Raw genomic sequence first — 26,745 nt, 5'->3', positions numbered from 1 at the left:
AATTATTTAATCATGGTTACGTGAAAATAAAACCAATTTGACTTTGGAAGGAATTATGGAAGGTTTTTGTCAAGCCACATCTTCAGATAGTATGTTGGCTAATGCTTTACGTGAATATTCATTTTATTATAAACAAAAACTAGTGTATGATTTATGTAATGAATGGAAATGATATTTACCTTATCTTCGCTCAACAAACCTGCCCTGATGGTTCACCTCAATTGTAAACATAAGCACTTTTTCCAAGAAAATTCTTTATATTGTACGAAAATATTTTAATGAAACACAAAAAATGATCTTGGTTTTTTTATTCTTCATTCAAAATACCCTCCTTAAAATACAACATTGAAAAACTATAGGTTCATATTTGAATTATGAAAATAATACAATAAAACACTACATACATTTGAATTATAAAAATGATTCAATGAAAAACTACATATAATGGATTGTTGAAATACAGTAAAAAATGGTGTTTTCTGGTTGTAGATTATCGCATATTGATAAAGCTTGAGAAATTTCCTCCTAATATTTGACATTTAAATAACTTTTTCTGTCAATTGTAGAGGTAATGGCGAAAATGCAAAGTTGTGCGTGTACATAATAAATATTATGCAAAAACTGAAATACTCAAAAAAACATTATGTGTACCTTATGTGAGCTACAAATTTACATTTCAAAAAATTTGACCAATCAGAATAGGTAAAATGGTAATTTTTTCTCATTTGTTTCTTCAATTCTCTAATACAATTTACATTGAGTATTTCTTTAAATCCTTTTGGTATATTGAAATAACAAGTACTTGGCATATTTTTACAATACCAAATTTCAGTTTTTCATCAGCACGAAATCTATAAATATCTACAACAGTCCCAAAAATTTTGTTTGCAGCCAATTCTTGCAAAGTTGGTGGACTTCTACCGCTGTTGGAAATTTTCAGAATAACACGTCCATCGAGCATATTCAAACTAAAACAAAAAAAAATGATAACCTTATTTCAAACTATAATGCCCTCAAGTTAATGTATCGAATGATTTGGGGATAAGATGACGTTTGTCGTCATACGGACCAAGGGCTATTTTTGTCTGCTCTATACTGAAAACGTTATGAGCAAATGATCTTATTGTGCATTGTGTGATATTCTTCTGCTTGAAATTCTTCAAGCAATCTACGTAATCTTCAAAGCTCGAAACTTTTTTATTTGCAAGGGGGATGTTGTACTCGTTATCTCTCGAATAATCAAAAGTGTAAAATTTTGAAATGTGTTTTTTGATAATATATTTATACACATCGTCACACGATAGCTCATAAATGAAACTGTCCGTATCTGTATACAGTAATTTGCATTTTTCCATGCTCATAATAGGTAACAGCAATTCGTAATGCAATTGAAACATACATGTTTTTGACAAATCCAAAATTGCCATGCCCACATACATCGGTTTATTAAATATAAGTTTGGCCTTTTTCAATTCGATAGCCATCAAGTTTGAATCGAAAATTGTACGATTATGAAATCGAGGGCTAGAAATGGGATTTTTGGCGCCACATCTGCCCTCGTAAGAGGACACTAATTTCACTATTCGGTGCAACCGGATGTTTTCCATAGTTTTCCTAAAGATCGCGTTGTTGGCTAATTTAAATTGATTTTTTTTGAAAGACGTATTGGCTGCAGTCCTCAATCGAGTATTCAACTCAATATAGGGACACAGCCATGCAGATTGTTTAAATTTCAGAACTTTATGAATTTTAGTTAATTTCAATCCATGCTCGAGGGCCTGTTTCAAATTTCTATAGTGTAACGTATACTCTGTTTCATTATAGAAAGTTGGCATCAATTTCGTCAATTTGGAATTTGGTGGAGCGCGGTGCTCGGGGCAAAATGGAAAATCTTTGTGTAAATCGTGAAGTCCCTCAGGGTACTCCAAATCGACTTGTAAAATATATCCTTCTGGATTGTCATCGGGAATTTGAGATGTCTTCTCTTTGACAACATTCATTTCTAAACTATATACATTCACAGAAATATCGTTTTGTTTTTCAAATTTTGTGATGCAGCGAATTGGCATAGGAATTTCCAAACCCTTTATATTTGAAACCGTATCATAATTTGGATATGAAGATGCACGTGAAACGGTTCCTTTGGGAGGGTACAAACCACTTACGATTGCTCTGAAGGAACACGCATCATCTTGATTATCAAGATTCACACATGCATGCTTGTTTGCAATTTCTTTGGGCAATCGTATGAATGATGCACCGTTGCCCATTTCATATTTATTGATTGCTACCTCAAGCAAAAGAATTTTACTCAATGCCCAACCAGAGTCTCTTTCCTGAAATTCTTCGAGTTTATTCAAAATAACATCCACAACATGTTCGTTGTACCAAGCAGACAAATCTGTCCCAAAATCAATGATTTCATTACGAGTATTGAAATATTTTCTATCGATAATTTCCCCGTCATTCGATGTTTGGATGAAATCCCCCAAGAATGTCATGTTCACTTTGAGGCATTGCATCTCCTTCAAAATTTTGGAAATTCTAGATTTGAAAAGAAAATATGCATCACTCAAAAATTTTCGCACTTCTTTGTGCGCTAAATTTATAATTACACCTGTCCTCACTCTACCTCGGAAAATTGCATTGACATTTTCCCATTTAACTCTACTGCTCCGTTTCAAACCTGATCCAATATACGTATCGTTTTTCATTACATTTATTATACATCTAATGCGTTTCAATTCCTCAATTTTACTAATAATTTTCTTTTTTTCCCCCACTGAAAATTTAATTTTTTTCATTGCAATTCACATTTTCTAATATGCCTACCAATCAAATTCAACGACGTTCGTGCAGGGGAACTTGAATAATTTTGTTTAATTTCTTCAAGCAATTTATCAATTTGCGATGAAGTTTTTGAAAACACCATTTTCAACTTAGAAAAAAAAAATTTTTCCTGATTCTCAAAGGAAAGCTTGACGAAAAATGTTTCTGTTGTACTGAGGGGCGGAGGGTATATAAGTATCTGGAAAACGAAGAAGAAAAATCAATTTCAAATCACCCATCCTACCACTTTCGAAGAAAAACAAATGAAAAACAACAATACTAACCTCAATTTTCTACAATTTCGAAAGATGTTGCAGGATTGGCTTTCTCCGTATTGATCAGCCCTCTGAACACGATGGCGTACTTTTCTTGTTCGAAATGATTCATTAATCCCTCGTAGGTCTTTGTAACTCTCTGCGGTAGAAACGTTATATGCTTCTCCAACTCGAGCAGTACTATCCTCCCAAATTTCGTCTACACGATTTGAGCTGAGAAAATTTTCTGCGGCTCTCCTAGCGGAAAATTTTGTAATTTTCCACAGGTTTCTTATTCTCTGTGCCTACAAGAGAAATTCTGTTAATTTTGTTTAGATCCATCAACAACAAAAAATTGAACAAATTGAAATGTTTTGATTGCACGCACAATTTTGAGCAGAAATTTCAAATACTTTTTACGGAAAACGAAATATTTCGGTTTTGAAATGAAAAACGAAATTTTCTGTTTACACAGATACACGCAATTTTGAGCAAAAATTCTGAAAGCTTTTTACGGAAAACGAGATATTTCGTATTTTTAGAATTGAAAGAAAATGAAATTTTTTATTTGCACAAACACATGCAATTTAACGAAAGCGTTGAAGGGCCACACAAAAATATTTTTTTCGATTTGTATAATTCTGACTTGTAAGTCAGAATTCTGACTTGTATCTCAGAATTCTGACTTGCAAGTCAGAATTCTGACTTGTATCTCAGAATTCTGACTTGCAAGTCAGAATTCTGACTTGTATCTCAGAATTCTGACTTGCAAGTCAGAATTCTGACTTGTATCTCAGAATTCTGACTTGTATCTCAGAATTCTGACTTTCAAGTCAGAATTCTGACTTGTATCTCAGAATTCTGAGTTGCAAGTCGGAATTCTGGAATAGAAGTTACAGTAAGCATTTGATCTGCGTCGTTCTTGTGGCTTGTTCAAGTGAGTGGAGTTTCATGGATTTCGAAGTAAGTATCGTTGTCCATTTGAACAATACTTGGTAATTTTTATATTCATTCATGATCTGATAACATTTCTTGAAGACAATAATAAAATTGTTGTCGATATTTGATGCCAGAGTCAATTTAGAAAGTTTAGAGAAAATGATTGATTGAGATTTATGCTGTTTACTTGTTATTGGATGAACTCTAAGTGATATATTGAGTGGGTGGGCTCGCTCTCGGGCCCCGTTTCCTTCGATTCTTCTCTTTTCTCGTGGTCAGTGTTGCCATACAGTCATTCTCAAAATATTTGTTAATCGAAGTCAAATTATGTATGCTCGATCAATATGCACACGTCATTATTTCTCAATCGTTCGGCAATATATAGCTGTGAAGCCTTTCATCAGATTTTGGGTAGAAATAAATATTTTTGAAAAAGTCGAAAGGCCGATTCCAAGCATAATTTATTTTTTCAGATGCCTCAACTGATCTTTATCCTTTATCTTTATCAATATTTCTGACAACGAATATGCCGCTCTATGGGATGAAATTGAACTCGAAATGAATGCCAACTAATAGGGTCTACATATACAGGGTGGGCCAAATTGGAAACTGTTAAAGGGAAAGTCTTGTTTTCAAACTAGAAAGATGAAAACTGATGACTGTGTCTGAGGGTCAATTTTTATGACAAACTCAATGATAAAAACTGCATATCGACATCTATCATCGTTTCTGAGTTATAGCGTGTTTTTCGAAAATGTGCATTTTCGAAAAGTTGCTGTAACTTTTTTCCTGTCAAAATTCTTCGTTTCTGTGAAAACATTTTCAGAACAGAATTTAATGATTTAAGTAATTTATTTTTTCAAATCATATATCAATATCTATTGATGGAAAAATACTTTTTTCAAATAGGACAACCTGTATATTGCTGTATGTTTCAATAGATTTTGAAATTACCTTCCCAAAAATGTAGCACACTTGATGTTTTGCTAGAGTCACCTTTGAAATGCATAGCTTTTAGGTTTTTCATGTAGACTTTGAAACACACACTTTGAACAAGTAGGATTTGGACGACGCGGCGATAAAACAGAAAGCAAGTATCCACTAGTTGCTATCAAATGTTAAGAAAGCTGTTGACAGCAGTAATTAAAACTCATAGTTTCAATAAAACTGATTTACAATTTATACTAGATTTCCTACCAATAAATGAAACTCTAACAATAATAATGATGAACAAACAAGAACAAAATATTTCTTTAGAGGAGGTGTTCGAAATGTCTACCAGCTTCTCTTACACACAAGCGGTATCTTTTTTGAACATTTCTTGTCGAATGTTGCTAGTTCGGACTTCCATTGTCTAATATGTTGTTGATAACTGTTTTGAAATTTTGAAATAAGTGAATTAGAAAGAAACAAGTGTCATGAAAATTACTAATGATGTAAGAAAACAAATTTATTATATATTGAAAATTAAATCGATAATGGTTTATATAATAGTTAAAGAAATCAATTACAAATAACAATAAAAGTTTAAATGAAAATAGAATAAAAAACGGCTAAAAAAATCTAGAAAATGATGAACATGACCACACACTAAAAGGTAAGTAAAAAATAAATATGAATACAAAGCTAATCAATAAAAATAAATGAAATGAAATTAAAATTAAATGAAGAAAGTAAAAGATTTCAAGCTAGGTTACTTCACGACGTTTCGATTGTTAGTATCCACAATCGTCTTCGGGTGATGACTGGATTATTCCTACGAGAGATGACTATTCATTCAAGCGCCTTTCACTTTCCCCGCCCATTGGTTCAGTGGGGGGTTGACCGTTTAGTGGGAGTTGACGGTTTCGCTTGATTAAGGGTTTCCATACGTTGCGTATTTCGACGCTAGCTTGGCTGAATGTATCGTTGGGCAACATTCAGCCAAGCTGAATTACAATTTTCCAGGAACCAGTGGCAAAGATCCATGCGGCGTTTTAAATCTCCTGGTCTGAGTTTATGAACTCTTCTGGTCCTGTATGGTTTGAATTTGTGCTCTTTCAAAATCCGCCTAACGTTAGTTCTTGGTAGGCCTGTTGATATTTTTAAATTTCGCGTTGACGTTTTGGGATTATTTGCAACAGCTCCTAGAACGACTAGTTCTTCCAATTCCCTATCCCTACTTGATGCATATAATTTTGGCCTTTTATTTTCAATTAGATTGTGTCGCAATCTTGCGAAAATGTCTCTAAAAGGTTGTCTTCTCTCTGGATACATCTCGTGATACAAATTGTTTGCTGCCTCTGCATTTTCTCCGGTTTGTATAAAACATACTATCATATCCCATTTTTCATAATTCTCATACTTCATTGCAAATGTGTTTGATAAATGAACAAAAACCACGAATTGAGGAGCGTCTTCAAATCAAAATTTGACAGCTTCCAGTAAACATTTGCTTTCTGTTTTATCGCGGCGTCGTCCAAAGCCTACTTGTTCAAAGTGTGCATTTCAAAGGTGACTCTAGCAAAACATCAAGTGTGCTACATTTTTGGAAAGGTAATTTCAAGATCTATGGAAAAATGCAGCAATATACTACAGGTTGTCCTATTTAAAAAAATGATTTTTCCATTATTAACTATTGATATATGATTTGAAAAAATAAATTATTTGAACCATTGAATTCTACGTAAAAAAGTGCACTGAAAATGTTTTCACAGAAGCAAGAATTTTCATCACGAAAAAAGTTACAGCAACTTTTCGAAAATGCACATTATCGAAAAACACGCTGTAACTCAGAAATGATGATAGATATCGATATGCGGTTTTCACCATTGAGTTTGACATAAAAATTGACATAGCCATCAGTTTTCATCAATCTAGCGTGAAAACAGAAGTTTCCCTTTAAAAGTGTCAAATTTGGCCCACCCTGTACATGACATGACTGGTTGGTGATGGGTTTTACTTCTATTCCAATTGACGGTTGATAAACTGGCCTGAAAATCTGCAAATACCACCAAATTGTTGGATATAGAGTATAAATATATGAATAATCAAATTAAACATAAAATTATTCACAGACTTTCAAATGAAACCAAATTCGGATAATTATACATAACGGCAACACTACTCGTGGTCGAAAAGACAAGAAACGAAGCGGCTTAGAGCAAAGTCGGGCAAAGGGTGCAGAGGGGACGTGTGGTACATTATCACATTCGGCTGCTCCCGAGTTGTCTCGACGATAGTGTCTTCGTTTTCAGTTTGGGTACTTCACATGAAATTATTTAACTGCATTATATTTCTTACAGGAAGAAGAGTTTATAATGTCTCTTGTGATTTTTTGAGAAGTGGGAGATATCCTGAATCTTTGGAAGATGAGAAGGTAGGAATACTATTACAACTCTTTTGGATATATCACCTGGGGTGCTTTTAATTGTTAACTCCATTGAGTTTAATCTACTAAATTGTATCCAATTGATTTGAAATTTGGCAGGTGTACATGATTCCGGTGACAATGCATTATGAAATTTTTGTTAAAAACTGGCGCCTCCAATATGGCGGACGAAATTTGTGATTATTGTCCGATTCTATTCAAAATTGGTATCCCGAGGGTTTCAGGGTGGGAGATAATAATTGTTTTATCGAAATTGAAAAATTCAAGATGATGGCTCAAAAATGGCGGACTCGTCTTCAAAATTTTTAATTTTTAGGTTGATTGTGCTTCCATTATGTTGATGTCGGATGAGGATTTAAAAGTTTTTTTTCCGAAATTAGGAGACCGACTCTCCATAAAAGACTTCTGCAAAAAATCTAATTACTCTAAGAAAATTAGTTTGATAGAAAAACTCAAAGAAAAGATGAATAAAAAAGCCCGCACTAAAGAAAATGATTCTCCAAATAGACCCAGAAACAGCTTGAAAAATACAAGGGTAATAGAAATTGGATGGCTGTGTACAAGTGAAGGGGATAATGTATTTCGGCAAGTAAAAACTAAAGCAGGAGGAGGGACAAGGAAAGTAAATATTCCCAAAAACGAACTCTGCACAGAAGTATTGGAAAAGGCCAAAAATTTATTTTTTCCCAATGGAGTATCTACGAAAGGACATTTGGATGATTTTGAAGTGAAGCTCCTCGATTATAAAAGTCATGAATGTAATTTAGATTTGACCATTCAGCAAATGTACGAGTTGTCGGCACTAACGGTCTTGAGGTTTTATATGGGTACCATTTATAAGAAAGAGCCCGTTCATGTCGATGAAGAAACTTTCATTCCCCAAACAGTCACTAGACCTTCAAGTAGTCCTGAAAATAATGTAGAACCCGTACAAGCTTCACCTACAGAACATTTGAGAAGAAGTGAGCGACTCAATCAGACACCAACAACTAGGTATTTCCAGGATTTCGAGGGGAAGGTAAGACACCTCATCATCCATTGCTTTCAATACTTCTGACTTCATTCATATTAAAAAATGCATCAGTTGCACTCATGATGAAATATTTCTGAAAATATTAAAATTTGAGATAAATGCTATTATGAAAAAATAATAATACGAATTATCAATCATCAGATGATGTTACTTTCAGCTATACCGTATGAAGAAAAATCTTCGAAAATTTGTCAAATTGTGGGATTTTATGTCTCTACCTTCAAAGGCGTGGAAGTGTCACATTTTTATCTCAAGTTAAAAATACAAGAAATTTAAGATGACCATCGGTGTAGCCCCACGAAAATCTACATCTTGCAAGTCGGATTTTTTTTTGCAATAAAAATTAAATTGTTGTGACCCTTCTACGCTTTCGTATACCTAATTGAAATCTGGCCAGTGTTTATCATTCGACTGACAATGCATTATAATATTTTGATAAGGAAAAAATAAAATGACGGATTCAACATGGCGGAGAAAATTCCAAAAATGTTGAAATATTATGTTACAGACATGATGATGATAAATCAAACAACGATTATCTATTACAGCCAATCAATATATATTCACCTCCTTCACTGAGGCGTTCGGAGCGATTGCACCCACCTCGAGAAATCACAAACTACTTCCAAAATTTTTCTGAAGACAATATTTTTGTAAGTTCATTTAATTTATTTGTCATTTCAGTTAGACTAGAGAAGGTATTGAAATAAATCATCATTCCTCCAAAATATTTTCGAAGTTCTTTCTATTCGTATATCTTAAAGATTTATTTGTTTTTATTAAAATACCTCAATTCTGTGTAGTTTCCGCATTCAGTAAAGAACACACGTACTCAAGACAATGAGGACAACATTCGTTAATATATAAATGTATGGCTTCCAGGTTATGCTCATTTAATTTCTCATTTCATTACATCACCCGTAGAGATAGCAGAACCACTTTGAAATTCTTTCTGGCCATAATTTTAGGCTAATTTATAACTCTATTCAAAATGTTTTCCTTTTCCATTGTTGGAGGCAATGAGTTAGCCCAAAACAGCATTTATTAGTGAAGATACATTTTGAGTACCATTTTTCCGTTGCAACCTTATAAAGAGAATGGCGGATTTTTTGACACAACTGAGAAAAATATTATGTGTAATTTCTCAGAATTTTTTTCCTTCATTGGCAAAAAATTCACCATTCGAAGTTCAATTATCTTCTTCTATATACGAGGAAAGTGAGAAAAAAGGAAGAGAGTAAAGTACCTTTATTTTTCGAAATAAACAAGTTATCGATGGAAGTGACTTAAAGTTTTACATTTTACATAATACTTCCTCAAAATAAACAATTTCATATTCAATTATAGATCAGTTCTTCGAATAACGTTTTTGTGTAAATGAAAAATAGAAGTACTTACTCTTGAGCTATTCTTCAAGTTTTTCATTTCCCTCGTTTACAAAAAAAGAAAACTGAAGATTGGATAGTGTGTTTTTTGAGGAGAATTCATGAAGAATAAAATTTTCTGATAAATTACAAATGAGCTTTTTTCCCCTTGTGTCCTATCTATGTACTCCAAATCAGTTTATTTTTTTTTTTAGGATCTGGAGGTGATTGAAGGTGTTGAATTACCTGAAGTAAATGTCATTTACAGTCAACCAAGAGAGACAACTGAGGAAGTTGATCATCGGAAATCAATTTTTGAAAAACTTATTTTACACAGAGGAAATATATTCAGAGAGTTGGTAGAGGCTGTTCAACAGAGGGAAATCTATTTTCGATCAGTTCAGATAGAAATGATTCTTCCGAATGGTAAGCCTGAACAGGCCGAAGACATTGGAGGAGTGCTACGTGATTGTATTTCAGAATTCTTTCGAGATTTCTACGAAACCTGCACCATGGGTGCAGACTACAAAGTACCCGCTCTACGACATGATTTTCAAAGTGGAGAATGGAGTGCCATAGGAAAGATAATCAGAGAGAGTTTTTTATCCGAAATATATTTCCCAATCAAATTAGCGCCAGCTTTTGTGAAAAATTGTATGGGTCAAGAGGTGGAAGACTCTGAGATCTTACAGAACTTTATGAAATATGTTTCCGCATCAGACGCTACCTTATTGAAAAATGCTCTGGATGATTTTGAAAAGGTGGATGCGGAAGAAATCAAGGAGTTTTGTTGTAATTATGAAGCAAAATGGACTCCTTCTAGAAATAACTTTGGAAAATTGATAATCCAAATAGCTAGAGAAGAATTAATCCAGAAGCCAGCATTTGTGAAAGAATGCATTAGTCCACATTTGGTAGCATTGAAAGATCAGCTCCAATTAGAAGTAATATACTCAAAATATGAGACAACTGACAAAAATATCATAGCACTCCTCGATATTGACGAAAAAATAACAATTGAACAGAAACAAATATTCAGTTATTTGAAAAGGTATATCAAGGAATCGGATCAAAAAATCAAATCAGCATTTTTACGATTTTGTACCGGTTCAGATTTGCCGATTCAAAGAATTAAAATAGAATTCACTGTTTCAGAGGGATTTGGGGGAATACCCATAGCACATACGTGCACTGGACTCCTCCAATTCCCGAATTCCTACGAGAATTTTATGATATTTCGGTCAGAGTTGAATAACTTATTCAGTTCAGATATTTGGATCATGGACATCGTCTAGGTCTATGTTTCAAATAAAATGATTTTTTTGTTATATATCAACAGGCGTTCACATAATTATTCACAATAAATAATAAAGAGATAAAGAAATTATCGGTAGAGGACAAATACGTTGGCCGATAAGTAGGAAGTTTATTATTTGTCCTCAACCGACAATTTCTTCATCATCTACAACACCAAAGAACACAATTTCAAGTTGGATTATTCACTATGTTTGAATGTTTGTTAATCGTTTTTTTATTTATTTCATTTCCGATGTATCATTTGGTTCATTTAATATTTCGAAGTTTTTCGAATTTTTTTATGTTAAAGTTGTGCAATATATGTACATTGAGAATTATTATATTTCAAAGTTATATGTTTCAGGGTTTTCTTATATTTTTGAGTTATTCAGGTACATTGTTTCCAATAGCCCACTCTGTGTACAGGGTGGATACTTTTCCAATGCTTGCCATTCGGATTTCGTGAACTTTGGTATATGTTAAATGGGGAAGAGGTTTTCTGTTTCGAGAAGACTAGTTGAACGGTATGATGACATTAGATATATTTCATTGGGTTTCCGAGATATGCATCAAAGACCTCATCTTTGAAAATAGCAGAAAACTGAATGAAGGTATTCATGTGATGCAGAAACCCTTCATTTTCAATATGACGTTCCATGTATTTAGGGTCCCCTCATCGCATTTTTTTCAAATTGGGATAGAGATTTTTTATCATTTTCGAAAATGTTTTGTCACATTTTTCGAGATCCCAATGGTGAGCATCTAAAACTGTGAAACATAAAAAGAAAATGGCATCAACATTATAACTCAAAATAACAGGGCCGCACTCCGAATAACCTCGAAGTAGGTAAGGCCTAAAACAGATGAAATGCACCATCGTATTCAGAAAAAAAGGAAATGACGATCGAACGAAAGGTCATATTCAAAATCCAACGCAAATTGAAATTCATGATATACGAGAATTCAGTTTTCTTCTATTTCCAAAAGTGTGGTCCCTGGAGTAAAAATAAAAAAGGTTTTTTTCAAATATCCCTAGAAAATTATGGCATATTTCTGATCATACCGTTCAATTGGTCTTTGAAACACGTAACTCTTTCCCCACATTTTACGAGATATCTTTAAGTTTTGTTCATTTTTGTTTTTCATTGACTAATATTCTTGACTCTTCGCACTGATTTGTTTTTGAAATTATTATCATGATATAAGTGTTCATTTGTATTGTAATAACCAGTACATAATATAATAACATAACCAGTAACCAGAATTTATTTTATTTTTTATTCCTAAATGAAACTAAAACTATGATACTGTATTGAATATAAGAGAAATATCAATGTCATAAAAGTTTTTTTTATGAATGAACACAAAATTACAAACGCTTGTCATAGTCATCTTCCAAGAGGTCTTGGACAAGACATACCTTATATGGGTGGTATTTTTCTGTTTCAAAAACCCCCCAATCGTACGTCTAGACGCAGGATTGTTTTGGGTTAATGAAACCATTGACAAATGTGGATCTTCCTGCAGAGATACGGCAATGTCCAATTTTTGATCTTCGTCTAAAACATGTGGCCGGCCACTTCTAGGCAAGTCCTTCACTGTACCATGTTCTTCAAATTTGTGTAAGATCTCACTCACAGTAGCCTGGGAAATGTGATTTTCCGGATATTTTGCATTAAATAAAGTACACACTTCACTTTGACTCCGCATTCTATCCCCACATCCCAACAATATCAAAACATTGATACGCTGCCCCACTGACAATACCATTTTTGTTTAGCAAATTAAAAAAGTACACTTTGAAGGTACACAATCAATAAACTAAATATATTTCAATTTTACCCAGAAATGCCACAATTTTAAAACTGAGTCAAAAAAAATTTCTTATCAGGGCATTAAATTTGGTACAAAAAATGCAACAACCTTTTTCTCTTTTTGAAGTATACTGGTCAACAATTGCTTGGGATGGAACTAATTTTCTGTGTAAGTTTTTTGTGAAAAAATAAATTCCAAAGAATGTTGATGCAAGATCACGTTGTCAGTTTTACACATAAATCAATAAAATTTGTTATGGTGCCTGCCCAGGTTGGTCTGTTCTTAAAATTTGTAAACTTTTAGAAACTAGGTACTGGTGATCCTTAGCAATTGTTGAGCAGTGTACATCAACATATGCTGAATGCCACTTTATTTGTTTTTTGCAACGTTAATTCACCCGTAGATAGCACTAAGTAGTTATTTCTAATTTTTTTGTTTTTAAAAGAGTTTTTCCTCCTTTTTTGGTAACCACATGAGTAAAAAAAAGAAAGGGTATGGTCAGATTCAATTTTTGTGTTTGATAAATAAAAAAAAGTTGGGAAGGGTTGCAGCTAAGGGGTGGAAAAAAATATTTCATTTCATTGCCAAAAAATGCGTACAATTTGAAATCAATTGACGTGTTTCAGCGTTTTTTTCCTAAAATACTGGTGACAAAGATATTAATTTTATTTCGGACTTTTGCGCACCCCTGTATTTATGGAATTAAAAAATTGTGGTTGTGACACAGGGCAGGAGAGTTAACTCATCCAAACGAAATGGCTCTTAAACTTTTTTGAATGAATAGAATATTTACCAATATTTGATACAATAGTGTATATTTGGCACGTCACTTAAATATTACACACAAATAAATATCACAATTCTATCACTGATTCTACTTTTTGAAATTATAGACATTGTGATTGCTCAATAGGTGGCGTGCGGAGGCATATCAACTTCTAAATTCAAATGACATAGGGTGTCAAATGACACCTCGTTGAAAAGGTAACTTAATTTTCTGACGTACGTACATTTGAAATGTCAAGTGTAAGTACGGATCTGAATGGTACACTTACATGGATAACTTTTGAACGGTTTGATGTAAAACAATAGGGCAAAAATGATTTCGAATGATATTACCGATAATACTTTTTGAGTTATTCATCACTAAAATTTCCAAACATACACAATTACAAGATTAAATACATGAGAAAATTTATTCACCTAGTCAAAAAAGGAAAATGCTAAAAGCTAAACAAATGTTTGATCTTGAATAAATTTAAAAAAGACTACATGTATAAAAGAAACTATGTCATTTATCTAAGCATTGAAAGCAAGAAATTCATCTATACTGTAGAAGCAGTTATCCAACAAGAAACCGATGGTACAAAGTATCTTCAATGCAATTACTCGACAGATATGGGCACATCAACTTAAAATTACAAATAGTATGGGGGGTTAAGGGGCACATAGTTGAAAATATTATTCAAATCAAATTCAAACTACACATCGAACAGAAAACATCCTGAGAACAGTTGAACTACATTTCATTATCTATAACTTCTCGCAATATTGTTTTTCCAGCTTCAGATTTGTAAAAATGATGATTTTTTAAAAAATAGTCTCTTTTTCCCCGATTTTCTCAGTGGAAAATGCACCGATCCGGCCGCTTAAAAAAATATTTTGAAGGTTTTATAATCCTATACGAAAGTTCTATTGATTCTAAACCTTTTTCTTCGATACTTTTGGAGATATTTGCAAAAAAAATATTTCTTGTTTAAAAAAATCCACAAAGCGATTTTGTTGGGGAGAAAACCGAGGTTTTCATTTACGAACTATCTTATGAAAAGTAGCATAGGCCATTTGCGTCTTTTATTTTGTGTGAAAAGAGCCCCCCGCTTGGCCAATACTATATCCTGCATAACTTCTTTCTGAAGTGATTTAAATCATGAATAAATAAATTTCATCACTTTAATTAGCCCAATAATGTAAAAATTTCATCTCTCAAACTTTTAAATAATTGAACAGCTGCATTGGGATTTCTTGGTAGAGAATATCGATTTTCTGCTATTAATATCCTGCACAAACCATAGATGTCATCATCACATGTATTTTTATATGATGGAATCGGCCGATACTTGATGGAAATCCATAACTAACGTATTCCAAAAACACTTTATTGTGAGATTTTCACTAAATTGTTTTACAAAAACGCAACACGTGTTTCGCCATACAATGGCTTCATCTGGCGTGTCTTTCAACTAATTCTACACATTCGATACTAAATATATATATATAGTTTATGGAGTACCTGAAATCAAAGTACCTGTAAACGAAGTACCTGAATTTTAAGTAGCTGATATTTTACCTGAGTTTCTAACGAATTAAATTACCTGCACTTATGTTCCATTTTCCACATTTGAAAAAATATTCAGTAACGGAGAGTTATTAAGTTCTAATTGATCATTCAGTAAATTACCCGAATTCCGGAATCTATTGATTTCTAAACATTCTAGAAGATTAAGTTTCAAACTCTTCTCTTCTAAATGTAACACATCGTACTCATGATTGAACTCATGTCCTTCTACTAAAAGATGGTTTGCAAATGTGGAATTGGTCTTTCTATTTACAAAACTACTCCTATGTTCTTTAATTCGTTGGAAAAATGTTCTACCTGTATGACCAATATACAGTTTTGAACAAGAGCCACAAGTCAGCTTATATACTCCTGATCTATCCGACACCAAAGTTTTGTCCTTATTGTTTTTAATAAATTTACTTAGATTATTATTCGTTCTATAAGCTACGTTTACGCCTTCTTTCTTCAAAAAACGGGCAATATTCCTGTTTGGTTCACCCACATATGTCAATGTCTTATAACTAATGTTATCGCATCTTGAATATGGGTAGACCAGATCCATGGCTTGCTTTTGTCGTTTTTTGGAAAGAATGGAGCTTACAATATCTACCTTATAACCGTTATTAATCGCGATTTGTTTGATCAAATTCAGCTCTTTCTGGAAATCCCTATCAGACAGTGGAATATTCAATAATCTGTGAAGCATACTATTGAATGCAGCAACTTTATGCTGGTACGGGTGTGTGGAGGAATTATGTATGATAATGTCCGTGTACGATGGTTTGTGGAAAATTGCAAACTCATGTTTATTGTTATTTTTCGTAATGGTTAAGTCCAGGTAATTTATTGAATTATTTACCTCCCTCTCAGTGGTGAATTTTATTGACGGGTGGATGGAATTGGCATATTCAATGAACTTGCCTAATTGCCTATCTGTATATCTGTATATACAATGCAACTTTATTGAGAAAAACTTTAACAAAAAATCAGCTTTTCCCAATGAAAATGCACAAAAAAAATCAGTCACTCCTAGATGGAAATTTTTCCATTACATTACACATGTAAACAATTAATTCTTATTTTTACCTTTGGATCACTTGACGTTATACCAGCTCGAAGCCAAATAATGTGTGAAAATCTATCTATGCAACCATTTATGCAGATGCCAAACGGCTTCAATTTATCATAAGAGTCCACGTGCCATAGATAGTTTGGCCCCTTGTTGAAGTACTGCCGACGCCTCAACCTCTTTCGCTTGCGAGTTTCAACTCCTTCAGGGTCTAGTAGCCAAAGTAGTTCTCTCACGATATCTTGTGTAAACACTAAATTATTTTGAATGCATCTAAGATGCATCCATATATATCCTTGCAGCTGGCCAGATTTCGTAATTTCTTGTCGAAGAAAGTTCACCACATTTTCAATTCTTGAATAATTCTTTCTTCTGTATAATTTTAATCTGCTCAGAATCCGTTTGAGAGTTCTTGCAGATATACATTTATTATGGAGAAACTTGAGATAAGCTAGAATGTCTTTTTGTGAAAAACCATATGCAAAATATTTATTCACTAGATGTTCTGTATCATCAACCTGAAAATGAAGAAAATAATCATAAGATTATTCGTAATAATATAATAATAATTATATATTATAAATATGTAATAATAATAATAATAATTCGTAAGATTACGAATGGCTTTTTCCTTCAACAAAGATGCAATGAAATTTAGGATTTTATTTGTTTTCCATTCGAAAAGGACCCACACGAATATCTCAGAAATTTAAGCTGCAATGAAAAATCGTTTGTCAATTTTTATAACAAGGGGACATCTTTTGACCTTTCATTGAGATGAGTATCACTCATCTTATCACCCATATTAACAACCCTTGGTAATCTTGAATGGGATATGACATCTCATTTGAAAGATAACATGATGAAAAATACCATTATCAAAATCACACTCACACACACACACACACACACACACATCTTAATTGGTTCCACGAGCTACTGACAGAAATTCATAACCTCAAAAGATAATCAAAATAGATAGATAGACAGAAGTTAATTGATCAGACACCAATTAACATTGGATTGACAAGTCAAAATTATTGCTAAAAAATCATACAGTGTGTCTCAAATATGAGATATGACGTCATCGATAATTTTTTCAAATGGCAACCCTTTTTTTTCTATTAAAAGGTTCAACAAGTTGCACATGCCTGCCAAATTTCAATTTTTTACTCCTTGTCATTTAAAAGATATGTAACAAACATTATATAATTCGAAAAATTCATTCAATTCAATAGTCTTCCTTCAATAAATGCTTAGAATATGACAGGAGTGTAGGTTAATTTTCGGCGAAGTAATTAGAAATGTTCAAAACGAGTTTCAGTTACGTTTAGGGTATTGTCAGTTAGTAAATGGACATTTTGAACACTTGTTAACGAAAGACTATTGATTTTGAATTCATTTTTTGAATTAGATAATGTTTGTTAAATATCTTTCAAAGGACAAGGAGTAAAAAAATGAAATTTGGCAGGCATGTGCAACTTGATGAACCCTTTAATAGAAGTTGTTAAAAAAAGGGTTGTCATTAAAAAAAATTATCGATGACGTTATATCTCATATTTGAGACACATTGTATAATTTTTTTTGCATTAAAATAAGGGCACTTTTAAATACTAATCGACGTGTCCAAGCATATTTCCGAAAGAAACAACATCTTTGATTTAGTGAATATCGAGATTGCGTCAAAAAATAAATCTGCTGTAACAAGATATTCACTGGCAATCCGACAAAATCGATAAATAGGACTATTATGACTTAGATTTGACTGAGGTGTTAGAGAAACATAAAGAACGTTGTATTATTTTTTTCAAATTAGGAGATAGCTTAGATAAAAATTGAATACAGTCAACTTTTACATTGATCACCTTGTAAATGAAAATTAAACTGGCTATTCAGCATGTCCCCCTCGTAATGTTTTGAGGATTTTCTATTGTAGTTTTATTGGTTCATTTTCAAAAAATATCGCTTTCTAGGTCGGCATCACTAAGAAATCAATAATCGAAAAGCACATTTGTTAATAAGATATTCAATGGTTCACAGTATAAATGAAAAATATTAATTTATGCCTACACTTTCAAACTCAAATACAGAACAAAATGTTTTTTTGAGAGTGATGATTGGCATCCTACCCAGAACAACATACTGTAATAAATACTGATAAAGACGATGGTAGGACGTTTTATCTGTTGAATAACAGATCAACTCGGACAACGATACAGGCATAAAGCTAGTCGACTACAAATATTAAAAAAATCAGTAAATGGGTCCATATTTTATTAATAATGAAGTAGTACTCTTTAAATATTAAATTGAGTGCAATAAAAGAAAATTATACTCACCTCGACAGTGTCCATTTTTAATGATGCTCCTCACATAAGTACACACAACATACTAATGACATTCCGAGTTGGAAGTCGAAATTCTGACTTGCAAGTCAGAATTCTGAGATACAAGTCAGAATTCTGACTTGCAAGTCAGAATTCTGAGATACAAGTCAGAATTCTGACATACAAGTCAGAATTCTGACTTGCAAGTCAGAATTCTGAGATACAAGTCAGAATTCTGACTTGCAAGTCAGAATTCTGAGATACAAGTCAGAATTCTGACTTGCAACTCAGAATTCTGAGATGAAAGTCAGAATTATACAAATCAAAAAAAATATTTTTGTGTGGCCCTTCAACGCTTTCGTACAATTTTGAGTAAAAATGAAATATTCTGGTTTCGCAATGGAAAATGAAATTTTTCGATTACAAACACGCAATTTTGAACAAAAGTTTTGAAGGCTCTTCAATTGAAATCACTTCACTGAGTTTCGCAAATAAAATACATGATTATACATTTTTTTCAAGACAAATTTCGTACTCACATCTGTTTATTGAAGATAAAGCACACACAAACGCAACAGAGTCACAGTTACAACTGATGAAGCGGCCGTTTTCATGCAGATGGCCCACTAACCGTAGCAAACATCTGCCCCATACTTCCACATATTATATTTCATCCTTGACTCGGAATGTGAAATGAAACGAATATTTGTGAATATTCAAATATTTATTATTTGAACCAAATTATATACATTTCATTCAATTTCATGATTATTTCTTGGGAAACTCTAATCAAAATACATGCTAATATCGTAGATACCATAATGAGAATTCTGTAAAGGTCAAATTCCATTTGTGACTTCTTTTCGGCTAGCCTCGCATGTTCTGGAATGAAGTCGACCGTTTTTGTATCAATTTCTCGAAGATCGTGGAATATCAGCCTCAGTTTGTATTTGAAGGAGGTATTTTCCGGTACTTTGCTTGCAAAAACTGCCAATTGGTCGTCATTGACAAATGTTGAACTCATCAATTTTCATTGTGTTCTATTGCATCCATGATTGAAATTATTGGGCTTCACACAAATTACCATGAATTTAACGCCCTTTGGTACGTTCACATACAAAACATTATTTATTATTGCACTCAAAAGTACAAAATTTATTCTCAGCATTGGCGGCGACATATTCTACGCTGTGAGGTTGTATTCTCTGCAGCGGATATCTCGTTTGAGGCACTTTTCGATCGAACACTCTGTCTTGAATAATCAAATTATCCAACCGATTCAAAACAAGCTTTTTTCCTTCGAAAAATTGAATGGCTTTCTTCAATTCTTGAACACGTTTGCAAAACTCTTCAACTTTCCGTCTGTATTCTTCAGATATCATTTCATCATTAAATATTCCAACTGTTTAACGACATTAACATTCTTTCAAAAAAAATAATATTACCCTCCCACGTGTTTTCTTTACCCCCACTCCCCCATTTCCCAACTAACACGAAAAGACGCATCTGACGTATTTTGAAATGTCATTGCTGAATACCTCCATTGTCTCCATTTTCAAACGTTTTCCATTGGGTTCGCACGCTAAAACGTTAGGCCCCCACCTGGCATGTTTTTTTTCCCAAATGAGACACCCGGTACATATCGAAGAATCACACACCAAAACCATAGAGCCTCGTTAAACTTTTTTTAAATGACGTATTTTGAGACACCCTGTACATATTGACGTCATGTTTTTTTCTTCAATCCGATTTTTCATTCATTATTATTATTATACCATTATTTTTCACGCCGACGTACACCCTGTACATGTTTTTTTTCCTAAACGATGAGACACCCTGTATGGCAGTCATGTTTTTTTCTATAACGTTGACAACCATGTTGTTTTCTTTAACGTCCGTGGCCATATTTTTTTTCTTTGAAACGATCTTACATACATTATTATTATTATACTATTATTTTTCACGCTGACGTATTTGAGACACCTCGTACATGTTTTTCTTAAACGATGTGACATCCTGTATGACAACCATGTTTATTTCTTTAACGCCTGTGGCCATGTTTTTTTTTCAATTCGATTTTTCGTTCATTATTATTATTATACCATTAGTTTCCAGGCTGACGTATTTGAGACACCCCGTACATGTTTTTTTTTCCTGAACGATGAGACACCCTGTATGACAGACATGTTTTTTTCTTTAACGCCAGTGGCCATGTTTATTTTTCTTTAATCCGATTTTTTGTTCATTATTAATATTATAGCGTTATTTTTGTAATTCCACCGCGCTCTTATCTATCAAATGAATCCACTCGATGCTCATTCCATCCTTCTATGTGTCGATCACGTCGCACACCTCTCTTTCCCACTAACTAACGTAAGTACGTCCCCTAGGGAATACGCTCCAAAAGTCTCTTATCCCCTCTACTTACAGACAAATATGAAAAATCGTCATGAAATAATTCAAATCCATTCAAGTGAATACATGAATTGAAAGATGTTTTAACCTCAACTTCGATATTCTGAAACTGAAACACTCAGTATTCACAATTCCATCTTTCGTTATTCCAAGTTCATAGTCATCAAAATTGATACGATTATAATATATATAGGAATATAAAACTATCTCCAAATACAGTTGCATGAATGCACATCAAGCATTTTGTTGTAGTACGGTAACCGGAGGCAAAGTTACAACGTCAGCATAATATGAATGTTTATTAATATTGGGGAAGGTCAAGATCATCAACAGGTAATAAGAAATTCATTCGATGTTCATTGATTGATCACTCGTCAGAAACGGTTTCGAAGCTTTCGGAATACAGTGCATATAATTTTCTTCTTGACTATTCGTTTGATATTAAATATTATTACCTCAAGATATATCGAAATCGAAACACTTTTGCGATTGATTTATCAGTTATATTTGGAAAGTGAGTTTCAGTTTGGAGAAATAATAGCCCACACATGTTGGAAATTTTTTCATAGTGTGATGAGAATCATATTGAAAATTCTACGAAATATAAGCGCATATATACAGAGTGAATCAGTATTTGAAGTACGTCGTTTGGAACCCCACATAACCCTTCTCTCGAAATTTGGCAGAAATAATGCTGAGTCGTATTGTTGGAGTTAACGTTCGAAAATAGGAAAAGTGAAGTATTCGACAGTTTTGCGTGCGTTTTCGACCGTTTAATGTGCCTTTATTCGTTATCGTTTCGTCGTTATTGTCGTTTTTGTTCCGTATTTCAATATGATAGTCATCTATCACTCAACGCGTTTCGCTAACCAAGTAAGCATCATCAGGAGATGACTAAAGTCCACGCTTTGTCGTATGAAGGTTTGTTTTGCGAATTTTCAGGCTCCTGAACGGAACTTTGTGGAACACTCAGCTTAACTTGTGGTACAGAGTGGTGTCGTCAGCCAATCAGAATGGAGGAATCAAATATCAGTAGAATGATTGTGTTAGATGAAATTTAACTGAAGAATGTGTGTCGAATGATAATAATAATAATAATGATAGTGATGGAACATAAAAACTTTGAAAGTGACGTAGTCAGCGTGGGAGGTGGTGGCGTGGTCGAAAATGTGTGATGATTTGTGGAATTGAATGTGTTATTAGAAAAAAAATGGCGAAACTGTCAGAAGAGCACTAAGTTGTATATTCGCTAATAATAATCGAAATATCGCATACAGCACGTCAAAAGAAAGGTTAAGAAATGCAGAATTCATCGACGAGAGAATACAAAGATAGCGCAACATGTCAAGAAGGCATTCATGATAGTTGGATATTAACGTACAGCACATCAAATGGGAGAGAAACGAATGAAGGATGTATCGACAAAGGAAATACAAAGATGGCGCAACATGTCATAAATGCACTAAGCCACATCTTCGTTGATAATGATTCATTCTCAACGTGCAGTACATCGAATGAAATGGAAACGATTGCAGAATTCATTGACAGAGAAAAAACAAAGATGGCGCAACATGTCAGGAGGGCACTGAGCCGTATTTTCGTTAATGAAATTTGGATCTTCATGTATAGCACGTCGAATGAAATGGAAACGAATGAAGAATACATCGACAAAGAAAAAACAAAGATGTCGCAACATGTCAGAAGTGCACTAACCTGCTCCTTCGTTAATAATATTTGGATCGTCATGTAAAGCGTGTCAAATGGAAGGGAAACGGATGCAGAACCCATTGACAAAGAAAAACAAAGATGGCGCAATATGTCAGGAATGCACCGACCCGCATCTTCGTTAATAATAGTCACAACGTCACGTGCAGCATATCAAATGGAAGGAGATATGTTGAATTTATCAACAAATAAAAAACGAAGAGGCAACCAAAAGGGCACTGAAACGTATCTTCGTTAATAATAGTCGGATCGTCGTATTTGACGTGATTCATTCACTCAAGACTGAAATGGTTAGAAGATACCAACGGATATGTTACGGTGACTTTAAGTTCTGGTATGCTTTGTTAGGTATCGAATGATACGTGCATTTTCGTTAATTCCAGCGACATGATTGCTCCAGGACATATTGGTGTCTATTTGAAGCTCCAACAAACTTATTGAAGCAAAAGGTGGAACCAAAATAAAATAGGAGATATAGTACACCAAGTCAGCGAGAAGCGATATTTTTCTACAGAGTCCATTTGAACCTCCAACAAACTTTTCGAAGCAGAAGGTGGAACCCCAAAAAAATTGGAAATGTAGTACACCAAGTCAGCGAAGAGCGGCATTTTTATGCAGAAAAATGTTTGAATTCCCTCAAATTTTCCAAATATCTGTAACAGAGAGACAAAACTCAGCTGCGGAGCGCATTTTTCTACTAAGTATGTGTCGGTAGTGTGTAATGAAGTTCACCATTGAATTCACTTGTTGCGCCTTCTGGAGGATGTTTGTTGCGATGCACCTTAGATGGTAATATTTATTGTTTATCATTTCGAATCCGTTGTATACAAGGGCTTTGGAAATAGAAAAAAGACAACGTTTTAACGCTTCGTAGACGTGTTTAATGCCCTATGAGTGATTTTTGACCAACACCCATTATCCATATTTTCAATATTATCCCGATTGTATGACCGGCACATATTCAATATTATCGTGATCGTGCATGTCGTGATCGTGATCGCATGTCGTGATCGTGCGCGATCACGACATGCTTCTGCTTCGATAAGTTTGTTGGAGGTTCGAATGGACTCTGCAGAAAAATGTCGCTCTTCTTTGACTTGGTGTACTATATCTCCTATTTTTTTGGGGTTCCACCTTTTGCTCCAATAAGTTTGTTGGAGGTTCAAATGGACACCAATATGTCCTGGAGCAATCATGTCGCTGGAATTGATGAAAATGCACGCATTATTCGATACCCAACAAAGCATACCAGAACTTATAGTCACCGTAACATATCCGTTGGTATCTTCTAACCATTCAAGTCTTGAGTAAATGAATCACGTCAAATATGACGATTTGACTATTATTAACGAAGATACGATTCAGTACCTTTTTGGTTGCCTCTTTGTTTAGTCTTTGTTGATAAATTCAACATATCTCCTTTCATTTGATATGCTGCACGTGACTTGACTATTATCGAAGAAGATGCGGGTCAGTGCATTTCTGACATATTGCGCCATCTTTGTTTTTTCTTTGTAAATGAGTTCTGTATTCGTTTCCCATTCATTTGACGCCCTATACATGACGATCCGAATATTATTAACGAATAAGCAGGTTAGTGCACTTCTGACATGTTGCGCGATCTTTGTTTTATCTATGTCGATGAATTCTGCATTAGTTTTCATTTCATTTGACGTGCTATACATGAAGATCCAAATATCATTAACGAAAAAACGGCTCATCGCCCTTCTGACATGTTGCGCCATCTTTGTTTTTTTTGTCGATACATTCTGCATTCGTTTCACGTTCATTTGATGTGCTGTACATTAAGATCCAACTATCACGAACGAAGTTGTGACTTAGAGCCTTTCTGACATGTTGCGTTATCTTTGTATTCTCTCGTCGATGAATTCTGCATTTTTTATCCTTTCTACGACGTGCTGTATGCGATATTTCGATTATTATTGGCGAATATACAACTTAGTGCCCTTCTGACAGTTGCGCCATTTTTTTTTCTAATAACACATTCATTTCTTCAAATCATCACACATTTTCTACCACGCCACCACCTCCCACGCTGACTACGCCACTTTTAAAGTTTTAATGTTTCATCACCATTATTATTATCAACATCATTATTATTATTTTTTTTTCACCGTAGTGTGCGCTGGTCAGGCCCTATCCCCTGAAGCCCCGATACATTCGGGAGGGCGCGCCAGCATAATCAACCAATGACCACTCTCCACACCGTGGGGTAAGTGATCATTAGGTCCGAGAATCATGTGCCCTGAGCAAACGCAGTGAGACAAGAATGACAGCGTTCTGCATTTGTGCGGCTGAGATTTCTGCCTTAGTGCGGCAAGCCGGTATGATTTTGAGATTCGAGAGTAGAGAAGACATCATTCCACCAAGGACTCCAATAATCAGAACGACCATCTTGACAGAGTGATCTGTCAAGATCACTCTGGTCAAGAGTGTTTATTATTATTATTCGACCCACATTCTTCAGATCGATTTCATTCAACACAATCATTCTACTGATATTTGATTCCTCCATTCTGATTGGCTGACGACACCACTCTGTACCAGAAATTAGGCTGAGTGTTCCGCAAAACGAACCTTCATATGACAAAGCCTGGACTTTAGTCATCTCCTGATGATGCTCATTTGGTTAGCGAAACGCGTTAAATGACTGTCATATTGAGATACGAAAAAAAAACGACAATAACAACGAAACGATAACGAATAAAGGCACGTAAAACGGTCGAAAACGCTTGCAAAACGGTCGCACGCAAAACTGTCGCATACTTCACTTTCCCTATTTCCGAACGTTAACTCCACAAAATACGACTCAGCATTATTTCTGCCAAATTTCGAGAGAAGGGTTATGTGGGGTTCCAAACGACATACTTCAAATATATGCGCTTATATTTCATAGAATTTTCAATAAGATTTTTATCACACTATGACAAAATTTCCAACATGTGTGGGCTATTATTTCTCCAAACTGAAACTCACTTTCCGAATGTAACTGATAAATCAATCGCAAAAGTGTTATGATTTTGATATATCTTGAGGTAATAATCGTTACGTTGTTCAACAGGGGTGGAAAAGAAATTTGGTTTTGGAATGAAAGTTAAACCCCCCTTTGGTATATTCCAAAACCGTGTTGTTCAACGGGGGTGGAAGAGAAATTTGGTTATGGAATGAAAGTTTAACCCCCCTTCGATATATTCCAAAACCGTGTTGGTAACAAAATTTTTTTTGGGTCACTGAAAAGTTTACTCAAATGACCACTCGGCTAGCTCAGCAATTTGGGGGTGAGTATGAAGAATAAATCCATCAAAAGTTGCTGTTCTTGATATTTTACAAAAATGAATAATGAATAATGTTACTGCTACTTATCATGCGGCTCCGTGATGTCAAACTTAAATGAAATATCTAACAATGGCGGCTGGTGGTCTGAAGCGGCCGTTTCAAAAGGCTAGGAGAAAACAACAAATCCGACTTTTCGTCGGGATCCCGTACCAGAAAACTCCTTGTACTCGGGACTATCGTGTCTTTCCCTTACGAAACCCAAAATACTTTGGAATGCAACAATTTCTCCAAATTGTTAACAAAATTAGAAAAGACCTCTTGTTTCTTCCTCGAACCAACCACCCCACTCTTCCTTTTATCTCCTTCCCTCATAACCTGTTTTCGCCTTTCGAATTCCTATTTATTGAAATTCTTCATATAACACTCTTTCTTGCTTTTAGACTTCCTATAATTGATCAAGGTGATTGTCGTCGACGACGATAGTCGACGACGGCAGCAAATGACACCTATGACTAAGGCAACATCTAGGTTTTGTTTACTTTTCCAAATGCGCCAATTGAATATCAAAACAGGAATGCCAAGTGAGTATTGACAATTGTAACATATTGGCCTTTCCTCTACACTAATTATTTTCATCTCTTCATAATGAATGAAGATATTTTGACTTTTCTTCC

The 26,745-nt window shown here is 34.2% G+C and overlaps 2 protein-coding genes across 5 annotated transcripts; one reads left to right on the top strand and one right to left on the bottom strand.

Moving 5' to 3' along the window:
• Positions 1–309: 309 nt before the first annotated feature.
• Positions 310–19,225, bottom strand: LOC141487435 (uncharacterized). 4 transcript variants are annotated; one of them, XM_074186513.1, is made up of 4 exons: positions 18,647–19,225; positions 16,325–16,825; positions 3,114–3,388; positions 310–3,028 (listed from the first exon to the last, which is right to left on the bottom strand). In XM_074186513.1, the coding sequence occupies exons 1-4, from the start codon at positions 18,659–18,661 to the stop codon at positions 2,935–2,937; spliced, it is 885 nt and encodes a 294-aa protein (XP_074042614.1). In that variant the 5' UTR covers positions 18,662–19,225; the 3' UTR covers positions 310–2,934. The 4 variants fall into 4 exon arrangements, with proteins under 4 accessions (XP_074042614.1, XP_074042612.1, XP_074042613.1 ...); XM_074186511.1 differs by having other exon boundaries at positions 18,647–19,223; XM_074186512.1 differs by having other exon boundaries at positions 310–968; positions 18,647–19,222.
• Positions 7,375–12,179, top strand: LOC141487434 (uncharacterized). The gene is made up of 3 exons (XM_074186509.1): positions 7,375–8,410; positions 8,974–9,078; positions 10,005–12,179. Exons 1-3 carry the CDS (start codon positions 7,727–7,729, stop codon positions 11,082–11,084), a joined length of 1,869 nt encoding a protein of 622 aa, XP_074042610.1. The 5' UTR covers positions 7,375–7,726; the 3' UTR covers positions 11,085–12,179.
• Positions 19,226–26,745: the final 7,520 nt, after the last annotated feature.

Source organism: Leptinotarsa decemlineata, unplaced genomic scaffold (genome assembly GCF_025532065.1).
Source record: "Leptinotarsa decemlineata unplaced genomic scaffold, Ldec_3_MD MMD2_P_RNA_scaffold_2, whole genome shotgun sequence".
NCBI classification, from domain to species: Eukaryota; Metazoa; Arthropoda; class Insecta; order Coleoptera; family Chrysomelidae; genus Leptinotarsa; species Leptinotarsa decemlineata.
Note: the sequence above shows the minus strand (reverse complement) of the source record. Positions and strands in the feature narration are given on the sequence as shown.

What these genes read in the sequence shown, in the direction of transcription:
- LOC141487435 (XM_074186511.1), bottom strand. Translation starts at nt 2,804, where the DNA reads ATGAAAAAAATTAAATTTTCAGTGGGGGAAAAAAAGAAAATTATTAGT.
- LOC141487434 (XM_074186509.1), top strand. Translation starts at nt 7,727, where the DNA reads ATGTTGATGTCGGATGAGGATTTAAAAGTTTTTTTTCCGAAATTAGGA. An exon ending in TCCAGGATTTCGAGGGGAAG is followed by an intron (nt 8,411 to 8,973) that starts GTAAGACACCTC and finishes TATCTATTACAG; the next exon opens with CCAATCAATATATATTCACC. An exon ending in TTTCTGAAGACAATATTTTT is followed by an intron (nt 9,079 to 10,004) that starts GTAAGTTCATTT and finishes TTTTTTTTTTAG; the next exon opens with GATCTGGAGGTGATTGAAGG.